The sequence below is a fragment of the Acyrthosiphon pisum genome, chromosome A1 (assembly GCF_005508785.2).
Source record: "Acyrthosiphon pisum isolate AL4f chromosome A1, pea_aphid_22Mar2018_4r6ur, whole genome shotgun sequence".
NCBI classification, from domain to species: Eukaryota; Metazoa; Arthropoda; class Insecta; order Hemiptera; family Aphididae; genus Acyrthosiphon; species Acyrthosiphon pisum.
The window spans coordinates 61,690,850-61,716,446 of NC_042494.1; the positions used below are offsets into that span (position 1 = coordinate 61,690,850).

Here is a 25,597-nt window from a genome sequence, read left to right on the forward strand (position 1 = left end):
TGCGTAAAATTCCCGTTTTTCCTTAATTTTTCTTTTGTTTTTCACGGCGCTTTTCAAAACTATTGGAAATTTCAAATTTCAAATTTTGACCCCCCAAAGTACCAACTAGATTCACTTTCCTATCAGAAAAGGTACTGTTGAAGAAAATCCAAGCACTTTTACTGTCCTAAAAGGTGATGACAGCCACAAAAAAAAATAAAAAAATAAAAAATCACATATCATTGTAAAATCTATACATTCATCGTTCCACTCTGAATCTAAATATAAAAAACACACATCATGGACTGCATGCTCTTGAATGAAATATATCAAATCCAACATGGTTAACCAATATATTTCCAACTAGGTATTTATAATTCATAATATAAAAAAATAAAATAATTTTTATAAGATGATTGTTTTAAATTTTTAATAATTATTTAATAATATTGTTAAGTGTTTCATAATTACCAAATATTAAAATGTATAGGCTTTATAAAATCATATTATAATCACTGGTAAAACCGCGGTGAGGGGAGAGGTTTTAGAGTATCTAATCTATTCTAATCTCTTTTGATTTTAAATTCCCACCTATAATTATATAGATAGAAATCCATCTAATTATGCTCATACCCTAGTATTAATGTATGCCATATTTTGAATTTTCCTCAAGTACATTATTATTAAGTACCTACTTAATATATTGCATCCATTTGATGTTCTGATGAGAAATATCATCCATTTCGCGAAACGGAAATTATTTTTTTACAAATCACACAATTATGCAATATGGATACAATTTCTACAATTTCACCAAATGGATATTGAAATTTAGTACATAGTAGGTATGGAACTTATTAGTTTTTATTATAATTCTTTAAATCTACACAACAAAACAACAAAACAATGATACATGTTAAATTTATAAAAATAGAAACTCATTTAATGATTTAAACTATTAAGCTCAATTACACACTAACTAAAAACTATTTATTTAAGACAATTGTACATTCTAGTAAATTATTAAGTAAATAAATAGTTATAAATTATTAATTAATAAAACTCCATAAAGAAATTGCAGAAAATCAAAAATAAACTTTATAATATTAGTATATTACAAAACCATAAAATACAATATTTATATGTACAAATTATTAAAATAAAAAATTTTTTACTCAACAAAATTAAAACTTACATAGATAGCTTTATTAAGCTAAATGCTAAAAACTTCAAATGTGTATATTTACTTAATTTCTTGAATTTTTGTTTTGAATATTGTATATTGCTTTTTAGAGAGCACAATAAAATTTTGTTTTACTTATATAGACTATAGGCCAAGAGTTAAATTAACATGTAAGAAGAAAACACCTAAAAAGTTCCAATTATCGTTGATTTAAATTACAATCAAATTGTCAAATTATGATATTTTACTTAATAATAACTACAAAAATTGTTTACATATTAATTCTCTTTTTTATCATCATTAGTTTCTGTATGGTGTTTACGGTACCTAATGAACCATTTGTACATTTTTTTCATGGTATAAAATGAAATAATTAAAATTAAAAACATAGTTGATAAGAGCACAAGCATTACATCAATTGATAAATACTGGATCCAATTAAGTTGGTTTCCAGCCGTTTTCAGATGATGTGCACCATTATGGCGTATAACATATTCAATCCAGTAAACTGCTTTGTCCAATGGTTTCATTGGTTGGTCATGAAATATTTTAGATAACTTTATTGCATTTTGTTTGTACCTAATATAAAAAAAGTATTATGATACTTTAATAAAAGTATTGTATCAATAAAATTCACTTACGATATATTACTAAGCATATCGTGTAAATTATCGCTAAAACGATTTTCATTAAGTTCTGAATATTTTAAGCGTATAGCAGCTCCTCTAGATTCCATCATTATCGAGTTATACAGTTGATCTCCAAAAATAGATATGGCCAACATCGGAACTCCATAGTACACTGCCTCTTCTATACTATGTATACCTCCATGAGTAATAAAAAGCACACAATTAGGGTGCCCAAGAATGTCGACTTGTGGGAACCATTTGTTAACTACTACATTTGGTGGCAATTCTGGTAAATCATCTGATTCCCATTTCCATAAGACCTTTTGCTTAATTTGGCCTAGTTGACGCAAGAACATTTCTACTTGGTGCTTGGGCAAATGACTGCCTTTGACAACTGACCCAAAACTAAAATATACAACTCCATCTGGTGAGTTGTCCATAAGCTCTTGTAAGTCCTGAATTAAATTAACATTAAAAACATACATCATGAATTAATTAGTGAGAAATAATATTTTGTAATATAATATTACTTTGGGTAATTTTGAAGCAGGCTTTAAATGCATTCCAGCAACTTCTATAAAACTTGGAACAAGAGGCCTGGCTGTTCCTAAAGTAAAGTGTGTGTTAATTAGTGTTAATGAAATGTTTTTCGTCATTTCTTCCAACGATGGTCTAAATTCTGAACCAGTATAATTAAAATAATTCAACATGATTTCATTTTGTTTGGGCATGTAAAATATTGGAAACAAAAAAAATTGGAGACACGTTACAAGGAAATTTATAGTTCGCTCAAATAAGGACATTTGATCTTTGTATCCAGAATTAGGATCTGGAATGTAAGAAGGATTAAAAGGTTGACTATACCATTGTGAGGTAAAAGCGATTGGTGTAGCTGGGAATAATTGGATAGCGTGAGCACTAAATTTATGGCTCATTGATACAAAGCATTCATGTTGGAAGTTTTCAAAAATTACAACATCAAACTGATAGCCATCTGAATGAATAAATTCTTTAACTTTTGTATTATTCAATGTTTCTAATGTTATTTGACTCCCAAAAAACAAAGTGCCAATAGGAATAACCAATGGCTTTAAGTATGGTGCAATAGATAATATGCTAAAATCTGGAAATAAAAAATAAATTACTGTGTAAATGTAAGCAAACTGATAAAACCAATAAATAATTACTATTGTCATTCTGTCTTTCTTTTGAAACATCAATATGGTGATAATTTGGTGGTGGATTTTTAAGAGCAAAATGCGATAAGACTGTAACATTATGACCCCTTACAGCAAGTTCCTTCAACAATGGTTGAAATCCGCCATAGTGACTTCTAGCAAATGTAGGCAAAAATGCTAATATATTAGCTGATGAACAGTGACTAACATACATAAGTAGTAAAAGTACAAAGAAAAAATACTTCATCTGTAAAAAAAATTACAAAAAATTAATATTTTCAGCAATATATAACAGGTTATGGGTAGGTAATTAAAAACGAAAGACAACTACGATAAATAATCCACTATATTTTTTTATTTTAAACTGTATTTTTGTTATATTATCTTTTTGTTATTAAAATAAGTAAATTATATATTATAGATGTCTACCTATAATACTGTATCATGCTGTATTAATTTTTTTCTCTCTATTTTTTTGTGAATGTACATTTAAATTGGGCTAGTCCCGTATTATATTCAATAAATAAATAAATAATCGTATATAAAGTAAGTAAATTGGTAACCAGTCGGTCAGTCTATATTAGGCAGGTACCTAATAAGTAGGTATATGTATTTTAACATTTTATTATACCCGTGGTTTAAATAAGTTAAATATAGGTACTTCATATTATATCCACATAGTATACCCTACCTATATTCAAGCCATGATTAAACCTATACTCCGGCCCACGAGAGTCCATACGTAAAAACTAGTCCGTCACTGAGCATCGGCACGTTGCCGAATAGTGGGAATCTTTGATCTATGGTGGGAATGGCAGCACGGTGAGAGAAAATAGACGTCGAGTATTACGCCTATATCGATACGCGTTTTACGTATGGACTCTCGTGGGCCGGAGTATATATTTATTTTATGCTATTATAGGCTATAAGGCAATATATATAAGTATAACTCTATGATATAAGCAGGGGCGTACTCAAGGGGGGGAGGGGTCGTGGGGTTTGACTCAACAAAAATCGTTTTAATAATATATATGTTCCTATTATTTTTAATATTTTTGTAACGTACCTATATTATAACAATTTTTGATGAACCTTGAATTAAATCTTCAAGTTTTTTTGCACAGTAAACAACATTTTAGATTCTGAGCGGAGGGATGAATGTATTGATTTTACAATGTGGTGTGTTTTTTTTATTTTTATCTTTGTGTCCGTTTCTCCACCGTTTGGGGCAGAAAAATTGCTTCGATTTTCTTCAACACTATCTTGTTCGATGGGAATGTAAATCTTGTTGGTGCATTCGGGAGTTCAATTTTTAAAATTCTCAATAAAATTTAAATTATAAAAATAGTTTAATAGGAAATATTAAAAATATATAGGCACACATTTTTTTATAAGTATTTAAAGTTTGAATTTAGACAAAATGTATCAAATTTAAAAGTAAAATATGATTTTGTAGTTAAAAATTTATAAAATATTCAATTTTTATAGCTGAGGATGGAAAATTTAAAACAAGATACAATTACATTATTCACAATAATATCATTAATATCATTAATATACTTAGTAATATAATATATTATACGGCAATACAGCATACGCTGACGGCTGACTGACCGTCTTCGATCAGAATTGTTCTTTGTATACAATGATATTATATCATTGAATTTAAAATTTAAAATCATCCATTACAGTTACTCACTTGTAATCTACTGTAAAGATGAGCTACACCCACTTGCCCACCTTTTTTATACATAACTATCATACAATAATTTTAAAAGAATTAATAGAAAATTTTAATAGAAGATTTCTCATGGCTTTAAATAGTCAATACGAGACAAAATATTTTTCATATATGTTATCATGCGTATGGAATATGCAAATATAAACATTTGGTGAAAATTCAAGTGTCTTATAATGTTAGGTATTCATTTTTGAGTTACTGACCGACAACAAAATATAAAAAATCAATTGACGAGAATTCGTTAATTTATGGGTGAATATACAATTTCGTAAAAATTTTAAATTTGAACGCTCTAAAAAATGTAATTTTACTTTCCGGTAATTTTTATTTTGTTAAAGGTAGACAAAGGTATAAGGTTTACATTTTCTGACGAGTTGTTTGGTGGAGCGAAATACCAACAAATTATTTATCGAAAATAATTGAAAAAAATCCGAATATTTCTCAGAGTTATAAATAGCTCAATAATAGTCAAAATATTTTTACATTTGGTGATAATATCGGTGTCTACGGTATTTTTACGGTTATAAGTTTATGAGTTGTTCAAAAAAAAAAAAAATTAGTGAAAAATTCCCTTTTTTTTATTTTTCCCAACGATTTTGAAAATGACTGCGAAGCTATGATCTCTAAAGTACCAATAATGGATTAATTTTCCAAAGGCTGGGCATTAACGAGTTAAAAATTAAAATTAAGTTAAAACGTTAAGTTAATTAACTCGTTACTTTTTTTTTCAAATTAACTTTTAACTTAATAAGTTACTTTTTTTTCAAGATTAACGTGTTAACTTCAAGTTAATTTTATTTCAAAAATATCTAAATTAAGTTAATTTTCGACCGAAGAATAATGCAAATTTTTGAATGTGTTTTTACTTTGATGTATCATTTGAATTTCCCCAGTAATTTTCTTGGACGTAAAGAAAAACGGATCTTTTCTCCTTTACGGGACACCCCTTTTTTTGGGGGGACTTAGTCATTTTTTGGGGAAAAAAATGTTGGTGAAATCAGAATTTGGCGCACGAAGTTATTCTCGAAGTTATAGCCAATTGACGTTTTAACTTTATATAATAACCCTTAAATACCTATAATGCTTGATTTCTCGCTACGCTCGCTCGGACATTAAAATCGAAAATATCCCCCTATTTGCTGTGTAAACCACCACGGGTGAACATAGGTTTTCAAAAATATTGTATTTAAAGTATACGTTTATTGCAAGCGTGGTCACTCACTCGCTACGCTCGCTCGGACATTAAAATCGAAAATATCCCCCTATTTGCTGTGTAAACCACCACTGGGCCACAACTGGGCCCGCTTGGAGACGCGACATTTATAAGTTATTAAACGTATTATATACTAACTTTGAAGTGTCATAACTTCGAAACTAAGTCTGAGCCCCAAATTCTGACTTCACCATCGTCTTCAGCGTACTTAACTACATAAGTATCAAAAAAAAAAAGGTGTAAAGTAGAAATATACCAGAAAATCTATCTAACAAACCATATTATGTGTCTGGAATTTTTATTTTTGCAAATTGGCAAATTTTAACTTAACACTAAGTTAAGTTACTTTTTTTTTAAATTTAACTTTTAACTTAACGAGTTAACGAAAAAAAATACGAGTAACTTTTAACTTAACTTAACTTAATTATTTTAAAATAACTTAACTTAACGAGTTAAAAAAAATCGTTAACTTTCCCAGCCTTGAATTTTTCTAACAGAAAAATGCTGAAGTCAAAAATCTGTACATTTATAGTTTATACTGCCTCAAAAGTTGATGATAGATAGAAAAATAAAACACACATGACACATCATTGTAAAAATCACTACGTTCTTTTCGCTTCGCCTAGCATCTAAAATAAAAAATCTTGTCACAAAAAATGATCTAGATAATTTATCTCAGATAACCATTTTATTTAAATAGATATTAGATAGTAGATAATAGATAGATAAAAATATAGGTACTTGTTGTACTACGTCGACAGAGTAGATAGTCGACGTCGATAGAGGATAGATATTTCATAAACTGGACACGGCTTTATGTAATATTCTATAATCGTGTTGTAACATTGACATAATATAAATATTATATTATATTATAATACCTATTATATTATGTCAATGTGTTGTAAGTATAATATTATTATCAAATACATTAAAATGATAATACCGGAAGGCGATTTTTGTTGTGGTCAATAATTACCTACTATATCATTTGCTTGATGAATAAAATTACCAATTGTAAAACTTGTGGAACGACTGATTATTGGCACTAGTAAGTAGAAAATTAACAATATCCAGTTAGTAGCCCCGACCTGGTTACAATCATAAGTATTCGTAATAATATACCTACCAACCCCATAGAAATTAAAAATATTGTTCAAATGATTTTTACTGATTACATTTAAGTATGTAACTAATAAACTGGTACATGCACACAATAAACAGACTGCCCTTTTAATGCAATAGGGTTTTAAAAAAACAATTAATATTTCGTTATATTATGAAATTATGTCGATTAAATTAAATTATCGTACAATATACACTTACTTTAAATAGCAAGTACTACACCACCGACGAGTGCCTAGTGCCGACTGAGGAGTGCGGACTGCCAAATGCCGTCGGTAGAATTTAAAAAATAGGAATTGCACTCGACAAGAATGATTTCGATTTACTAATTACTAAAGTAAATCTTTAATCTATATAGGTAGACGGTAGTACTACTGCAATACTGTGATTTGTGGATCATGGTAGGCAACCTAGAACAGTCATGGCGTTAAATCTAAATTATTTAAATTTTGTATCACACTTTCGAACTTGTTTGATCTTTTATGGATTTATTTTTTTACACAACTGTTGAACTGTGCGTCTGTACGACGTATGCAGCCACACAGCTGGTATGCTATTATGATTTATGACATATAGATACAACACTAAACAAATTAAAAACGTTTAAATGAAATCTCCAGCCTCCAGGATTAGACGAATAGTGCTTGTATGTCCATTTAAAATTATTTCAATGCATTACTAAAACATTTTTGAAAGGACATTGATCAATAAGTAAAATATTAATATATTATAATGTACATTGTACCTAATTATTAGTCCGTTTACAGTTGTATATTATCAATTAATATGTAAACATTAAAATCGAAATAATTATATATTATTATAAAACTAGTTATCAATTTGTTAGGTGCCTTAAATAAATGCCAGAGGGTGTCAGATTTAGTTACAAACACTACGTTGCAGGCAAGTTCCTTATAAAAAAGAATTTGTTCCGTTCCCTATTCCTTCAAAAAAAAAAAAGAATTCGTTCCTTTGGAATTAATTTTTATTTAAACATTAATATATTTTTTTTTCATATGCATACTTCTTTAATTTTATAATTCTACTATATGAGATTTTCTTCAAAATTAAATTGTTGGCCAACTTATGTCCATTGTCTTAACGTCAATACTCGTTAACAATCACTAATTAGCAATATACATTATACACATTGAGAATAAATATGTCTTAATTTCAATCATTACATACATATCCGTGTAAATTATTTGAGCAAGAAAGGAACGAACAATTTTATAATTTATCCTTGAAAAAAAGAACTAGCTCATTTTCTCATTCTTTTTTATAAAAAGGAACATGTTCCAGAAATCCGTTCCTTCCAAACACTGCTACGTTGTAACAACTAACAATGTGTGTTTTCGCTCTCTGACCCACGCGTTATATAGATAGAACACATCTACACAGAACTTTTTTTTTTTTTTATATTTCTGGGTAATCTTAAGAGTAAAATTACCCATTATAAAAACAAAAGAATAATATTTTTGAGGGTAAGACAAGTCGATTTGTCTAAATTTGTCTCAAAAGTATTTTAACATAATTTAAATTTACAATATTTTTTTTTATTTTGAGTCAATACATAATTTTACTCTAAAATTAGTAAAAAACATAAAAACGATCTTAGGTGAAAGTGTTTTATCTATGTTACATGTGAGTCTAAAAGAGAAAATAAATATGACGCTGACACTCTCTTAAAAATAATTCCTCATTATGGATATGATAATACTTGTAGATTTTTTAAAACAATGACCATAGAAAATAGTTAATATTTACAATTTCTGTTAAAATAATATTACTGATCAGCTGAAAATTAAAATTCTCAAGTGCTTAAATTTTAAGACAAACCCAATTGGTTTTAGAAATAAATTGGTATTTTATCTCATCTGTTAAATCAAAATATATGTTGTACACTCCTGCTAATGTCATTGTCTATAGGAAATTAGTATTTAAAGTAACATTATTTGATTTGTCAATTATTTTATCTATAGTAAGTAAGTTATTAGTTAGTATTATTTTTATTTCAACCTATTTATTTCATAAATTAATTTAATAACATAATAAAATAGCATAATATATTAATTATATTTTATATATTTGAATTTGTATGTTTAATATTTCTCAATTATACATTTTATATTCATATAATCCTTGTATATTTATATATCCGCTGTATACTTACTACATACTAGGTACTGTCAATTTATTTCTGTAAGTAATTATTGTTATTTATTAACCAGGAAACATCACAACAAGGGGACAATTCCCATTACTTTCCAATTTTTTTTTTTATCATTTAATTAAATTATTTATCATACAACAATATTAAATAGGACAGCCTTTCAGGAGACCAAATATTTGAGAAGAAGGTTGAATAAAACAGTGTACCAAAAGGACAACAAATAAATAATATTAGTACCTACCTATATTTTTATGATGATTTAAATAACTATTTCGATATTAATAATATTGTGTTATAACTTAAGTAAAAACAAGCATGTATTAATGATGTTGAATTGAACAATTTTCATAAATTGACAATAGTTAACAATCGTTAAAATTAAACTATAAGTCAAACATATTATTTAAATTATTGTATTAGTATAAAAATAATATATTAAATTTATCACATTCTATCACATATATGTTTGATGCTTTTAAAAGTGTTTTGGTAACAACGTAAATTTAAATATCATGATTGTGATTTTAATATTAAATACTTAGAATATTTAAAAACTAAGAATAATAAACCATAGAACTATTATTTGAAGTAAGAAACAATAAGATAGTTTGACAAGACATAAAGTTGGATGGAAAATTATAATAAACATAACAGAATATAGACTGATCAAATATGAATGCAATTTGATAAATTAGATGTGTAGATAAAAATTGTTTGCTTTTAAACAGATTCTTGCAGCATACGGTAGTTATACCCGGATCCTCGTTCTAAAGTTGAGCTACAAATAGGCTTCGTCACAGTTACAGTTTTGTTATCATCAGACAGCAGTCCGTATCCACCACCACCAGGAGTCAATAACAAAAATGTGTCCTGAAATTAATGAACATGGAATAAGAGAATAATATATTGCATAACATACTAAATTTATCATTTGTATAAGTTATCAAAAACCTTACGCCTGGATTAATGTTGACTGCAGTTTTAGCACCTAGTCTAATTTTTCTGCCATCACATTTTATTAATAGATTTTCACCTTTTTGCCCATTCTCACCTCCTGTAAAAGATTTTATTTTATTTCAACAAATGTTTCATAGTAAAAATATTATTTATCTTCTAGAAAAAGAATACATTCTTATAATATATAGCAAAAATTTAAATTTCTATTTAAATATATTGTATACTAACTAATTCAACCAGAGTGCAAATCTATTTACTTAATATTGTTGTATTTAATGTTAGACACTTATTTTATGCATATTTTTTATCAAACTTGTAAATATTTAATAATTCTGTACTAAATGCCCTCGGGCGTGTATTTAAAATAAATTAATAAATAAAAATATTAAAGTGTATATTTTTACCTTTGATTCCATTAGGAGCAAAAGATCGCCTTTCAGTCAGTATTGACAAAGTCACTAGAGATCTAAATTGTAATTCTCTCACAACTCCATCACCACCACAATATTTGCCGTTACCCCCAGAGTTGTTACGTAATGTAAATGTAGTTAAAAAAACAGGATAACGTTTTTCTAATATTTCAGGATCTGTTATACGAGTATTTGTCATATGAGTATGAACTCCACTACGGCCATTCCACGTAGGACCCTAATAATTAATATTTAATAACATTTCATTAAGATATTCAGAAAATCACAATTTAGTTTTGTGACTTACAGCTCCTGCACCACCAGAAACAGTTTCATAGTAACCCCAATCATCTTGGCCAAATGTTATATTGTTCATACAACCTTGACTATCTGCAGCGGCACCAAATGCTTTTAATACAACATCCACAATACGTTGTGAAGTCAATACATTACCACCAACAACAGCAGCATTCTCTGATGGATCAAGTATAGTACCAGAAGGAATAATTACTTTGATCGGTTTTAGGCAACCCTTATAAACAACAGGAAATAAATGTAACTGAGTTCTTTAAACTAGTAAAATTGAAAATTACTTGGTTTAGTGGTATATCATAACCAATCATACTTCTCAAACAATAAATTAATGCTGATAATGTAATAGCTTTTGGAGCATTACAATTGCCCCAGACTTCATAACTAGTTCCACTATAAAAAATAATTAAATTAAAGAATATTGAAATTAAAGTCAAAAGTAAAACATTAAAATTACCTAAAATCAAATATAGCTTCTCCATTTTGTACATTTATTTGAACTGATAGCTTTATGATGGATCCATCATCCAAATAATCAACAGATTCCAATGTTTTCAACCCATAAGCTAATAAATTAGCATTACCAATGTTTTTCAACATGTCTCGAACCGCGATTTCTGCATTCTTTTGTATATGGTCCATGTATGCTTGAACAACATCTAATCCATAAGAATTTATAAGTTCAGTGACCAAATAAATACCCTAAGTAAAAAATACTGTTGTAGATAAAATTATTTAAAAAAAAATAATATATAAATATTAAAATACTTTTTGATTTGCTGCAATCTGTGCTTTTAAATCTGATAAATTATCCTTGAGGTTTCTAGTGCCAGAAGATCCAGGCTCCTTAGCAGGAGCCATAAGAGCATTGGTAACTTCTTCTTCACAGAAATGTCCACTGCGGACTAAGAAGAAACTTTTAAACTGGGCTCCTTCTTCTGACAATGATTTAGAATGTGGAGGCATTGATCCTGGTGTTATACCCCCAATGTCTGCATGGTGTCCCCGACTTGCAGCATAAAAGACAGGTTTTAATTGACCACTACAGAATAAAAATAAAAACTGTAAATAACTTAGTAAAATACTTAATTCTATGTACACACGGATAAAATACAGGAGTTATCACAGTCAGATCTGGCAAATGAGAACCACCTGCTTTTGGATGATTGCTTAGAATCACATCACCTTCTTTAATCTCATTGCCAACTGATTTAATCTAATAACATTTTAAATTGTATATTATATTACTATATTAAATTTAATAGTTAATAAATAAATAAATCAAAAATTACTTGATACTGAACAGCTTCTTGCATGGCACCTAGATGCACAGGGATATGAGGTGCATTCGATACTAATCCACCATCTGGACCAAATAATGCACATGAAAAATCTAAACGTTCTTTGATGTTGGTTGATATTGACGTTCTCTGAAGTATTCTAAAATATTTAAAAAGGTTATGAATACTGATAATTAGAAAACGGGTTTATATGTAAATGTATATATTTTTTAGAATAGGCTATTTGAAATTTGATAAGAATTGTCCCCGATTTAGATCATTCTTATTAAAATAACATTATGTTGACATATTAAGTATATTCTAACTTTTTACCTCATTTTGCATATTTTGGTTATTTTTCTATTTTTCTGTTTACATAAATGTGTCAAATTATGTTTTTGAATATGAAGTGTATAATAAAAAAGAAAAATTGGAGTGCAATTTATATCGATAAAATTAAAATAGGTAATTACCATTCAGAAATAATAATTTGTCAATATACCATATGAATGTAGTTAGAGTATTTTGACCAAAACTGATCAGTCGGTGTTATGTGTCGCATATCAGTTTTTGTATCTAGTGTAACTTTGATATAATTTTTATTCATAATTTTAAAATGCCTAAAGTAAAAACACCAATTACTAATTAGGAGTTGTGTACAGACTTATGTTTTCCAACTTAAATATATTTTTAAAGCCAATTGCAATGGTTTGTATTGCAATGTTTGTGAAATCCCAGTTAGCTTCTACAAAGTTTTTGGTAAACCAACATGTATTACGTGATAAACATAAAAACAATTTAAAAAATAAAATTGTCTATAATATATTATAATAAAATAAAATTTTATGATATAAAATATTAAGTGCATATTTTGTAAAACAAAGTTTGAGGATTTTTTCGTGGTTATAAATTTGTTTTTCAATTATAATTATAAGGATTACTTAAGGGTTACTATTACTAAATAAAAAAAAAAAATTTTTACCTTCCCATTTGTTCAGCAATACTCATGAATCTATGAGAAAAAATACTTAACTGGATTGGTTCAAGTTCAACCCCAATTTTAGTAAGCGTATCACAGTTAACTTCAATTTCTAGAAAAATATATAAAAATAACAAAAACAAATCAAAACAAAAATACAATTACATTGAATACATTTAAACTCACCAATATCGCCAGATTTACTTATTATAGCTTTGCACTTAGGCTCCACTAATATTGTACTCAATTTGTCCATTAACACTGCTGGACCATTAATAATATGCCCTTTACGCAACTTGTTAAACAAGTAAATGTTACAATCTATATAACCCAAGTCTTCAAAATATACTTGTTTAACCTAAAATGTAAAATTAATTATAAGATAATTTAAAATTGTATATTTAACATAATTTAAAATGTTAAAAACACTTACTGATTCAATTTGTAGAGGTTCATTAGTTTCGTCTTCTTCATTGTCAATATTTAACAATGTTTTACCAATACCTCTTACACGTATATCATCAGCGTATATTTTACGCCCAGATAGAATGAATCCAAATTCTTTTTGGTATCTATAACATATTTCAAATTTGAATAATTATAATGACATATTAATTACAATATTATAAATATTACACAACAGTATAAAAACCTTGTAAGAAATCCACTTAAGAAATCTCCATGAATTGTGCTAGAATTCACTGAATTATCATGACTTGCTGAACACATAAGAGCACAATCTGTACCCTCATATCTTAAATGTAGAAATGGCTCAGTGTGAAGTTGATTATCTGAGAATCCTTGTTTTTTTAGTTCATCAATACATTTTGAACTCAATACAGTGATTCGTTCATTTAAATACTCAAAGTTTTCTGATAAAAAAATTATTGTAAAATACTACATTATCTTAAATAATATGTTCCAATGTAATGTATGCTATAGACATGATGTATACTGATTTTTTACCAATGTCATATGTCAATGCACAAGGCTCTTGAACCTCATGAACAACATCAGCACATGCCATACCATAGGCAGACAGAATGCCAGCATATTTATGAATAACCACACGCCCAATTCCTAGAGAACGTGCAATAGCACAAGAATGTTGTCCACCAGCTCCTCCAAAACAGGCCAGTGTATGCTGTCTGGTGTCATATCCTCTTGCCTGCGAATAAGTATTAAATATAAAATTAATAAATAATAATAAATAACATTATTAAATTGAAATTTACCTGAGTTAGAGCTCTAATTGGACGACACATTGATTCATTGGCAACTTTTATGAATCCCATTGCAACTTCTTCAAGGGTCATTAGATTCGAACTTTCAGATTGAAGTCTTATAAAGTTGTTAACCTATATTCATATATTACACTATATGTATAAATCAATCTTCCAACTTATTTTAGTTAATAATTTTATATTATACTTCATTAGTAAGGGCTTCAAATTCTTTCAAAGATGCTTCTTTGTCTAATGGCATGTCTTCAGTTTTGCCAAATATTAATGGAAAATATTCAGGTAACAGTCTACCAAGAACCAGATTAGCATCAGTAACAGTTAATGGACCTCCTTTCCTATAGCATGTTGGTCCTGGATGAGCTCCTGCACTTTCAGGTCCAACGACAAATAATCCTGATCTAAAAAATAATCTGCTACCGCCACCAGCTGCAACAGTATTTATATCCAACTAAACAAAAAAAAAAAAAATATTCTAAATAAAATAGCTTGGATAAAAATTAACTTTTTATACTTGAGGGGCTTGAATCGTGACACCAGCAGTTATTGATTCAAAAACATGTTCAAAAGCTCCATCATAGCGACTAACGTCAGTCGATGTACCACCCATGTCAAAGCCTATAACAGGCTTATAAGGAGTAGTTGCTGTGTATCCAACCACACCACCCGCTGGACCAGACAAAATAGCTCTTGAACCATTGAAACTAAAATTTTTTTATTTATAATAACATGCAAACTATTATACCTTATGATACCCTGATATTTTATACCTGTTCATTGGCGTTAGTCCACCATCACTTTGCATAAATAATATATTAATGTCTTTTAAATTATTTTTAAATCCTGAAGCAAATCCCTAAATAGAATGTTATTATAACTGTATTAATTTGTATACATAAAAATATCAATATTAAAAATTTACTTTAACATATTTTTTAATATGTGGAGTTAAATAAGCATCTGCGCAAGCTGTATATCCTCGTGGTACAATTTTTACCATAGGCATTACTTCATGGGACAAAGATACATGTTCAAAACCAACTTCTTTAGCTATTCTTCCCACAGTACGCTCATGTTCATTATAACTATATATAAATACAAGAAATATTAAAAAAAAAAAAATTTTAAATATTATAATAGGTAAATGTTAATATTATTATTTTACTTTAAAATAATTGTTTGTTCATATATATATATATATATATATAAACTCAAAAATACAAAAAATAGTGACCTAATATTTGTACTACAGAAACAAAAAATAAGTCAATATTAATTTTATTTACGTGTAAGAATGCATTAGAGCTACAGCAATACTATTAATTCCTTTAGATCTTAATAAAGTTAAGTCATTTTTTAGTGCAGTTTCATCAATTTGTTTTAAAATTAGTATATCTTCACCAGTGACACCTTGGACAATTGGCTTATCACTCCAAATTGGAGTTAGCTCATCACATTTTTCACACTTTAAATTAATTACTCTACAATCTATTTCCAAAACTTCTTCATAAAGAACATCTGGTGTTACAATTTCCTAAAAAATTAAAAACATTATTTAATTATATTAAAGTACTAGAAATAATAATTCTAATATCCTTACTAAATCAAATATTTTTGGTCGAGCTTGATTTCCGATATGTAATAAATCTTTGAAACCACGAGTAATTAACAGAGCCATACGTTCACCTTTTCGTTCTAAGAGAGCATTTGTTGCAACAGTTGTACCCATTCGAATCCATTCTATATAACTGCTATCAATTGGCTCACTTTGTGGCATGCTTTTTCCAGTTTCCTAGAAAATTAAGTACATTTTTTTAAGAAACAATTTTTTTTGTGTTATCAAAGATTTTTACTATTTCTAGTATTCTCCTTATGCCCTCACGTGGAGCATCTGAATAATTAGTTGGATCAACCGACAAAAGTTTCATAACATGAACTTTTCCATCCGGACATTTAGCATAGATGTCTGTAAAAGTACCGCCTCGATCAATTGAAAATTTAAATTTACCTCCCATGATACTCGTATTGAAATTACCTAAAATAAAATTAAAATATATTTCAATTACGAGGCAAGTATGTCATGAATTGTTCAAAAATCTGAAAGCAGTTTTTTAATAAATGATTGTGAAAAATAATTAAAAACATAAACATTGAATATTCAATATATTGAAACATTGAAAATAATACTGACTTAAATAATATTAAGATGAAATAGAAAATATAATTTTAAAAATAGTCGAACAAATAAAGTTGTTATGTAATATATATTATTATTTAAAATGTATCAATAAAAACAGAGCTTCAAATGCTTGTATAATAAATAAATCTGTGCAAATATATCTTTAATATTTAAAAATAGGAATAATAATAACTTATGAGCGAAATTTTTTCATTAAGATTAATTAGAAAAAATATCGAACATTTCAACTGTCTATAAATAACTCAAAAATAGTCAAAATATTTTTAAAATTATACTTTTTACAGAAAATGCTAGTATAAATATTTTGTACAAAATTGAAGTATCTACTGTTATTTGTTTTTGTGTTAGGTACTCAGGAAAAAACAAAATCTATTTTGTCAAAACTGATTTTGCATATTTTCTGAATATTTTAATAATTTGAAAAGTACCTACTGGGAATGTTTCATTTTTTACCTATACTCCCCCTAAGTACCAACAACCAACTAAATTAAATTTTTAAATAAAAACCACCATCTAAGTCAAAAATTAAAGCAAAAATGTTTCTCCAAAAGATGATGACAGACAAAAAAACATGTAACATATATTAATATTAGTAAACATAAGATTAGTAAAAGGGTGTGGCCGAAACTCAGAATAATATTCAAAATTAATTTTTGTTTAATTACTAGATAAAACTTACTGATGGTTGAATGGAAACCAAAAAACCAATGACAGTTATTGATTGTATGAAATATTAAAAACGTTGCGAATCTTAGGAAAATTATCAAATAGTAATGAACAGTTTATTAAGTTAAAATAATAGTAAACACGAAATGTTGGAAATACTATATTATTAGCATAAACGAGGTTGTGTAGGTCTATGAAAATAAGTGAATAACTATATAAGTACCTATATATCATACATATATATATTGTTCTACGATATCATAGTATCTACTCACTAATTTCTTGTACTTTCAACTTAGCAGTCTTTTAATCTTATCTTCGCGGGTCATGAGAGTTTTGAACAGTGTTGTTACGTTTTACAAAATGAATTAACGTACAATAGAAGATAAAATTATTGTATGTAACTTACATAATATAATAATTCATTTTTTAATTTTAGCCATAAATCAATTACAGTATAGTATTAAAACCATTGTTCTGTAGGTCCTAGCACAGATTTTACTGTAATATAAACCACAAACTAAAGTAGTTAATACTTATTACTTACTACATGTAGTACATAAAGCACGGACTTATATTACTAGATATCACGGTTGTAGATAGGTATATCCAAGGTTTATTGATATAACACCTTGGGTATATCTTAAACGGTGCTAGATATTATTAGTCCGTATCACGGTCTTAGAAGATATTCTAAGACCGTGACTGCCAGCTAGCCGAGGCATTTGATATCAATAATAAAAAAAATATATTATTAGATAAAGAAGTTCATAGGTAAATGTAGTTAACCAGTCTTAAAAAAAATGTCTTGGGGGGGGATACGACACTCGAATCCCACCCCGTAATAACGCCACTGCCATCGGACATGCTACAACCTATTTTGAAATCAAATTCATTCGGATGAGTCAAACCACGATGTAGAGAAGATATCTTCTATACATCGTGAGTCAACCCTTAGGTTTATCAGTGTAGCTTCTGGTTTCTCTGATGCTTAGATACTTTACGTAAAAAAGTAATTAAGCTTATCAAACAATTGTTATTGTTGTTTCATATTACTAATGTACGGTATGATGTATCATGTATCACAGTATTAGAATTCCAACAGTTTATTTTAACAAAATGTATGTGCACAAAATATCTTGATAAGTTCTGTAAAAATCATGAGAAATAGTTTTTGTGAAATGCTTGTAATGTATTCACATAATAATAAGTAATAAATAACACAATCTTTTGTTTCATAAAGCAATATTCTGTATCTGTTAATCAAAAATATTGTCTATTTCAATTCATCTACTATAGCTTATAAATCTCAAATTGAATTAATGATTTAAGCTTATCAGCTGTTTGCTCTTTTGTGTTGTTGCTGGACAGATTTAAAATTGTTGATTGATATTTTTGGTATATTATTAGTACCAATATCTTACGATTCCCGGTTTAAATATTGGATAGACAGGTCATTGGAAATACTTGTAAATTTATATTATTTATATATAATTTATATTTATCATAATATTATATGTAGCAAAAATATTCTTATTTTTAAAATATTTATTTTAGATTATATTTCTACCATGTATTTATTATAAATTTTCACTGAAAATGTTAAAGCGATTAAGTTTGTTGAAACTAATAATATTTCATTTAATTATTTTACAAATTTACACCAAACGACATTTTATAATACAGAAAAACAAATCACAATTATTAATAAGAAATGATTACAAATTAAAATTAATAACAGTATAACAATTAACAGGTAACAATATATTTATTATAATATATTTAAATATTAAGTGAGTTTAAGATGGTCCATAGTCAAAGGTCCTGATAACAGTTTACAAATATAATAGAATTAATACACAAAATAAAAGTGCTAATATAAAAGATACATATATAAAACAAAGTGCATCTGAAACTGAATTAATAATTAAAAGTTAAATCCTCGTTGGCAGTACACATCTTCCTAATAATTGGCTGGTCACAGAAGTAGTTTGTAACTACTTATTATAAAACTAAAAATGCAGTTGTTATTTTTAATTGTAGTTGGTCTTGATTAAATTTAGAAAACAAAACATATTTAAATTTGCTTCAGTAAATATTTTGATACTTCAATAGCTGACCTGATAGTCATAAGCCATCCACTGTTGATTTGGTTAAAAATTCTTCTTTTAAAATATTTTGTTTATTTAGTTGGTCTTCCCAATTGTCAAGCCATATATTATGATTATCTTCTAAAATCTGATAAAATAAATAATATAAATGTATAATAAAAACATAACATTTAGGAGTATTTTTTATATTATTTGTATTTTATTAAGGTAAAATTAAGGTAAAATCACAGATTACAAAAATGATAGAGGATAATATTTTTGAAGGTATGACATCGGTTTTTGATTATTTAAATTTAGAAATTTTTTTTTATTTTGAAAGTCGAATAATAATAAAACTGATAATATGCCAAATCCTCAAAAATATTATCCTCTATAATTTTTGTAATAAGTGATTTTACTCTAAGATTACTAAAAAATCATAAAAAAACTATTTTAGGTGAAAGTGATTAATCTATGTTGCACATGAGTTTGAAAGAAAAACAAATATTGTACTCTTAAATAATCCCAGTAAAATGCCAACAAATGTCATAAATCAAACAAAAATAACATGGTATTTTGTGGATTAACTACATATTATTTTGAAATCAATTGATTTGTCTTACACAGTTATATCTAGATATGTATAATGTATATACATTGTATAGTGATTCTTTTTTTAATTTACATGTTGCAGTAACTACTTTTATAATATTATAACCCTTGTTTAAAATTAATTTTTTGTTTTCCCCGACACTTGATGTTCTGACCAACCATTTATTTTCCTACCAGTAAAGTTACCGTAGTCGAAAATATGGTGAATGAAGTTTTTAATAAAAATAAAAATTATACATTATAAAATCAATATAATTCATTACTTTAAAATTATTTTTCTACCTATTATTATAGACTATAGTATTAAAAATATAATTGATAAAACTTAATATAATTATTTTTTATAAAAGACAGCTTAAAATAATACTAAAATGGGTAAATGGTAACACAAGTTTACAGTTATAAATATAATTATGTAGGTTTAATATACAATTGTCAATTACTTTAAAATATCAAGGGATTTAATTTATAAGAAATTATTATAGTTTTCACAAAAAAAAAAATGTCACAAAAATGTATATCACTAATCATGGGTAATCATTGAAATCAAATAACATATAAATTATATTATAATCTACTTCACGTCGAGTGTTACTGCTGGGTGGCTACCCCCCTCACGCTGTCACAGTCATTGTAAATTTCACTCATATGCTCATTGTAAATATTAAATAATATTACAGATTGTATATCTTTTAATAAATGTTAAAAAAAAATATAAGCTATTCCGGACACCCTTGATAAGATGGGGTGCATCAGAGAATAATTAATATGTATTTTACCATCCAAAGGATGTTCAAATTTGTTTTTAAAGTATCCTTTTCACCACTTACACCCAGTTTTCACCATAATTGGCTATTACAAGTTGCACCATCTGACACTAATCCATCCACCTAAGCACCAGCATTTTCAAGAAGATTTTAAGACTAATTGAGCTGTACCTATTATTAAAATGGTTATATTTAATATTTGCCAAGTATTTTTAAGAAACATCAATAACTTACAATACAAACTGAAACAGTTTCTTTGACCAACAGTTTTTGAGGATAACTTAAATTTTCTGAATCTGAGATTTGTTTTGTTCAGTCATTTGATATTTTCTTTGTTTTTCTTGTAGCTCTTTCAATTCAAAATTGATCTTTGTAATAGTTGTCTTTAGCCTGCAAATTATGAATCAATACCAACGAATTAGATTTCTTATAATTTAAATCAAACCTAAAATTATATATCCTAATTATGCATTTAAATAAGTTTAACACTTATACCGATGCGTAACAAATAAAATAATAAAAATATTGAATTTTAAATGTTACCTTGTATTGGATCTTTTCAAATTTTTTACTATACTACATTTTGTTGGCGTAAGAGTACATCCAATGTGTGTTGATTGTTTTACTTGCTTTGACGATTTTCCAAAATATTTTATCAAGAAGTTGCAGGCTGAACATTTTTTTGTTTTTATGTCTATTAAAATTGGACATTTTTGGTGACGCCACAATTGATTATTTTCCAAGGTTGCAGTTTTTACTCGAACTCCTGAATATCATATTATAATTATCAAAGTATCTAGGAATTTCTGATCGTATTTAATTGGTAATACGAATAAGAATAATGTTTACCTGGAAAATCTATTGATCTTGGACCACCTCCACAAATTTTTTTTAAATCAAGAACTTTAATCAATTGAGACAGACTTGTTAAGCTAATTGGATATTTTAATGTGCTGCTTATTTTTTCAGTTTGAATAGTAAATTGGTAAATATATACACATATTTCCAACGTACTTTTAAAAACTATTTGTTTTTCTATTTTCATTTTATCATCATTGAATTTTGGTTTATAAAAAACAATTTCATCGTTACTAAAATGTGATGTCCATCCCTCTGGTAATATGACTCTTTTAAAATGTACTGTTAGGTCATTAAATGTCAATATCTCAACAATATTTTCCTAAAGAAATCAAGTTTACAAATAAAAATTACTATTATAATAATATTATCTAATAGTAAAATAATTAAATTAAAAACAGTATTTCAAATGATTTAAAATGTTTATTTGGAAGCTCGTCATTTAACTTATATGGTTCAATATCTTCATTTATAAGTTCATTAGTCTTTAATTATAAAATAAAATTATCATCATTGATTATAGATAGGTAGTATAAAACATTAACTCTGGAATATTATTTAATTATTATTATTTTTTTTATTCAAAGAAAAACAAATATATAATTATTGAATTATAAATTATACATTTGAATTATCACTAGTATATACCAGGTGTGTCCTGGAAGTATTCCAACCAGCCCGTGAATATTTAATACAATTATAAATTTGTATAAGTAGGTAGGTAGTGTAAATAAAAATAAAAATTATAATTTAAAAAAAATGTTATTTTAATAAGCTTTTAAGAATTAAAAAATATCTTATAATTGTGTAGTTTCTAATGACGAAAACAAATTGTTAACTAGCGAATAACGTGGAAATATTGAACAAAGATAATATTATATTTATTGTATTTATCAGAATGAACAAAAATACTGTGAAGTATATTCGACCCGTAGTATAAATATGAATTTTGAATGTGGCACTTTAAGTTGAAAAAGGTTGGGCTTGCCTGGTATATACCATTAACTCGGGCATGAACTGATAGTAAAGTTAATAGTTTATACTATAAAATAATATAATAAATTAGTTAAGTATATTAGTTTTACTATACAACGGGAGCAGCCAAATTATCGACCGCTTACCAATAATGAGCTTTACTAAAATAACTTTGGCTACTTCTTTTATAGTATGGGTAGTATCTACCTATATTAGATAATAATACATAAAAACAAGCAATTAGTACAATTGGTACTTACAGACATATTTTCTCTAATATTTTCTATGAATAACTTTCTTGTTTTAGATTTATTGACTTGATGACTAACTGAACAATTGGCATAATTGTGATCAGTATTCAAATTATTGACAGAAGGTACAAATTCATTACTTTTTTTATCAACAGAAGAAAAAATGGAAGGAACACTCCCCTTTTTTAAACCAATTTTGATTCTATTTCCAACTTCCTATAACATACAATAATTTAATAATTATGTGTAAACAAAATTAATTAAATATAGGTAGGTAGATAGTAATTTAATACTTACATTGGCAACATCGTCAGGAACTGAATATGTATTTATTATATCTTCAGGTCGAAAATGTTCAGCACATACACGTTTTACAACTGTTTTTTCACGGTTAGCATTACTCACTGCTAAGTTCCAAGCTAAATAATTAGCTTTAGGTGCACTAAAAAAAGAAACCTTAGGGTTTCTTTTTACACTAGTGCATCCTTTTACACAACACTTACGCGTTTTCATTATTTAAATTTATTTTGTTAATTATTAGTTAAAAATTATTTTAATAATGAATACACTTCATAAGGCTGTAACTTTTGTGGGTACGGTTGTACGAATTGCTATACATCAGACATCTATATATTATATTCTTAAACCGTGGTCCGAGGATATATCACAGATTAACTGACTAAATAAATATTAATATAAAATAAATAAATTCATTCTGAGGATAAAATATAAATCTAATATAAGGCCATATCATAAATTATAAGTCCGTACTCCGTATCACTGTGCGTGGTTTGAACTCCGTAATCCGTGATAAATGATAATAAATAAAATAGTATTATCATATTTAAAAATGTGATTTCAAATAAAACCACCGGTATCGCCAAAACCAGATCTCATATTGTATTAAAAAATATCTATGGTTGCCGATTTGGCGATGATGAAAACAGTGGAGAAATTTGCGGTCCGTACCCCCGCCATCCACTACCATGTCAAATATCAATACCAGTCCATTATATCCACTCTTCATAGATACATTAAAGTACATCACGGTTTAAAGATATCCTAAAGGTCCTAGCGTATAATATGTATATCTTAAACAGTAAAACCGTGAAGTAAATATTATTTTTGTATAATATCTATTATTATATCCTTTTTTTTTTTTTATTAAAATATATAGTAAAAATTTACAATCTGTATAAAAAAAAAAAAATACAATAAGCAAATATGATGACAAAATATGACGGACAAGAGACGGCGAGTAGGGAAGCTATCCAGTGATAGGACCCGTAGACGTGAAATATTATATCCTAATCCGTGATTCTGTTAATCTTTTATCATAATAATATTTAAAATTAATAACATTTCCGTCTTTATAGTTGAAAAATACCATAATAATTAATATTGTTATACATTATAATATTATTATAGTTCACAATCTAGAGTGAGGAAGCGCTTATACTTATTTTAGGCACCGCCGCACCCGAGGCCGCACCGGCCACCTATTATATTTGAAAAATCTCGTGGTCCGTAATCGCAATAAAAACATTTAACATGTATTAAATATTTAAATGATTAACGATATGCTTGAAATGTGTTTGCACACGACAGGCCTCTAATAAAGACAAGACGGAGCCACGGACTATGGGTCGGAGGCCGCTGATCATTAGCTCCAAAAAATTGGATCTCTATAGGTACGAACATAGATGTTTACTTTTCTGTTTCAGGCTCCAGCAATACTTGTGTATTTTATATTATACATTTTTGCTATCATTGACGATAAATCAGAGACTACATTTAGCTTCAAAGACGTCATTTTTATTAAATTTGTTTTCAAGTGTATATAGAATACAATTCGCCGCCTATAAATATTTTTAAACTTTTTCTATTTTATAAAACAAAAAATTGATTAGTATCATTTATTGATTAAAATGTATTACCCTATAGGTAATTGTTTATGTCGTGTTCAATTTTCTTGGTATTATCAATAAATTCATGAAAATGAAATATTATTATACAGATATTCACTGTTCACATTTGTGTTTGAAATGTGTTAATGTGTATAATAAATAATAATAATATATAATATTATATAGATACCCCGTTTTAGTAATTTAGTCGAAATTCCCAATGCATTATTTGATCTCAAAATACCAAAGATAAAAAACACGTTACAAAGACGGGAGTATCTATAATAGGATAAGGTAGTATTTAAAAAAAAAATACGTTTGTTTTATTACAAAAAATACTTTTGTAACATAGACGAATTAATAAGGGGCATTGTGATTTGAGAGACTTAATAATTTGTTATAAAATTAAATTTTAAACCACTTATATGACGATGTACTGTGCAAAGTTAGGGGAAAAGGTATAACTCGCCCAACTCAAAATTATAGCTGTATCCGTACTACTAAATTCAGTTATAAAAGATGTAATAGGTAAACATTATTATTATTACATAGAAGTATAGAACAATTGTAATAATAAATAAACAACAGTCACAGAAGAAATGTATAATAAAAACGGGATTGGTTTGATAAATTATATGTTTGCTGACGAAGATCGTAAACTTAAATTGAGTACCTACCTATATTTGATTTATATAAAATAATATATTGTATAATGGATATTAGGTAACCAGGTAGGTACCTGGTACCTACTTATATAATAAGTACTAAAATTTAAGCTAAGGTAGATACTATATATTATTACTTTTAAGTTTTAGTCTTTATGGCTATATAATATATTAAAGTGATATTATCTAAGTAGGTACCCAAGTGG

At 27.2% G+C, this 25,597-nt stretch overlaps 4 protein-coding genes across 8 annotated transcripts in view; all 4 read right to left on the reverse strand.

Annotated features, from left to right (window-relative positions):
* The window catches only part of LOC100159027, a 302,306-nt gene that overhangs the window by 39,753 nt on the left and 236,956 nt on the right, over positions 1-25,597 (reverse strand). The gene's annotated exons all lie outside the window — the stretch shown is intronic.
* Positions 1,072-7,725, reverse strand: LOC100161787 (UDP-glucuronosyltransferase 2C1). 3 transcript variants are annotated; one of them, XM_008188156.3, is made up of 5 exons: positions 7,250-7,725; positions 2,979-3,216; positions 2,322-2,914; positions 1,804-2,246; positions 1,441-1,741 (listed from the first exon to the last, which is right to left on the reverse strand). In XM_008188156.3, the coding sequence occupies exons 2-5, from the start codon at positions 3,214-3,216 to the stop codon at positions 1,441-1,443; spliced, it is 1,575 nt and encodes a 524-aa protein (XP_008186378.1). In that variant the 5' UTR covers positions 7,250-7,725. The 3 variants fall into 3 exon arrangements, with proteins under 3 accessions (XP_029343210.1, XP_008186378.1, XP_029343209.1); XM_029487349.1 differs by lacking the exon at positions 7,250-7,725 and adding an exon at positions 4,036-4,274; XM_029487350.1 differs by lacking the exon at positions 7,250-7,725 and having other exon boundaries at positions 1,072-1,741.
* LOC100163103 (5-oxoprolinase) lies at positions 9,447-17,482 on the reverse strand. The gene is made up of 23 exons (XM_008188146.2): positions 17,280-17,482; positions 16,254-16,435; positions 16,001-16,192; positions 15,687-15,934; positions 15,323-15,485; positions 15,171-15,256; positions 14,915-15,104; positions 14,591-14,851; positions 14,395-14,517; positions 14,126-14,327; positions 13,812-14,031; positions 13,593-13,731; positions 13,346-13,517; positions 13,163-13,271; positions 12,193-12,340; positions 12,004-12,116; positions 11,669-11,942; positions 11,358-11,602; positions 11,182-11,293; positions 10,896-11,120; positions 10,583-10,826; positions 10,178-10,275; positions 9,447-10,091 (listed from the first exon to the last, which is right to left on the reverse strand). The coding sequence occupies exons 2-23, from the start codon at positions 16,413-16,415 to the stop codon at positions 9,942-9,944; spliced, it is 3,876 nt and encodes a 1,291-aa protein (XP_008186368.1). The 5' UTR covers positions 16,416-16,435; positions 17,280-17,482; the 3' UTR covers positions 9,447-9,941.
* LOC100159642 lies at positions 19,034-23,615 on the reverse strand. Of its 3 annotated transcripts, XR_511039.3 has the most exons (7): positions 23,117-23,613; positions 22,829-23,035; positions 21,585-21,915; positions 21,279-21,501; positions 20,970-21,125; positions 20,799-20,906; positions 19,448-19,504 (listed from the first exon to the last, which is right to left on the reverse strand). XR_511039.3 is itself a non-coding variant. In XM_008188143.3 (6 exons), exons 1-5 carry the CDS (start codon positions 23,330-23,332, stop codon positions 21,017-21,019), a joined length of 1,086 nt encoding a protein of 361 aa, XP_008186365.1. In that variant the 5' UTR covers positions 23,333-23,615; the 3' UTR covers positions 19,034-19,504; positions 20,970-21,016. The 3 variants fall into 3 exon arrangements, 2 of the variants coding, with proteins under 2 accessions (XP_008186365.1, XP_029343211.1); XM_008188143.3 differs by lacking the exon at positions 20,799-20,906 and having other exon boundaries at positions 19,034-19,504; positions 23,117-23,615; XM_029487351.1 differs by lacking the exon at positions 19,448-19,504 and having other exon boundaries at positions 20,795-20,906.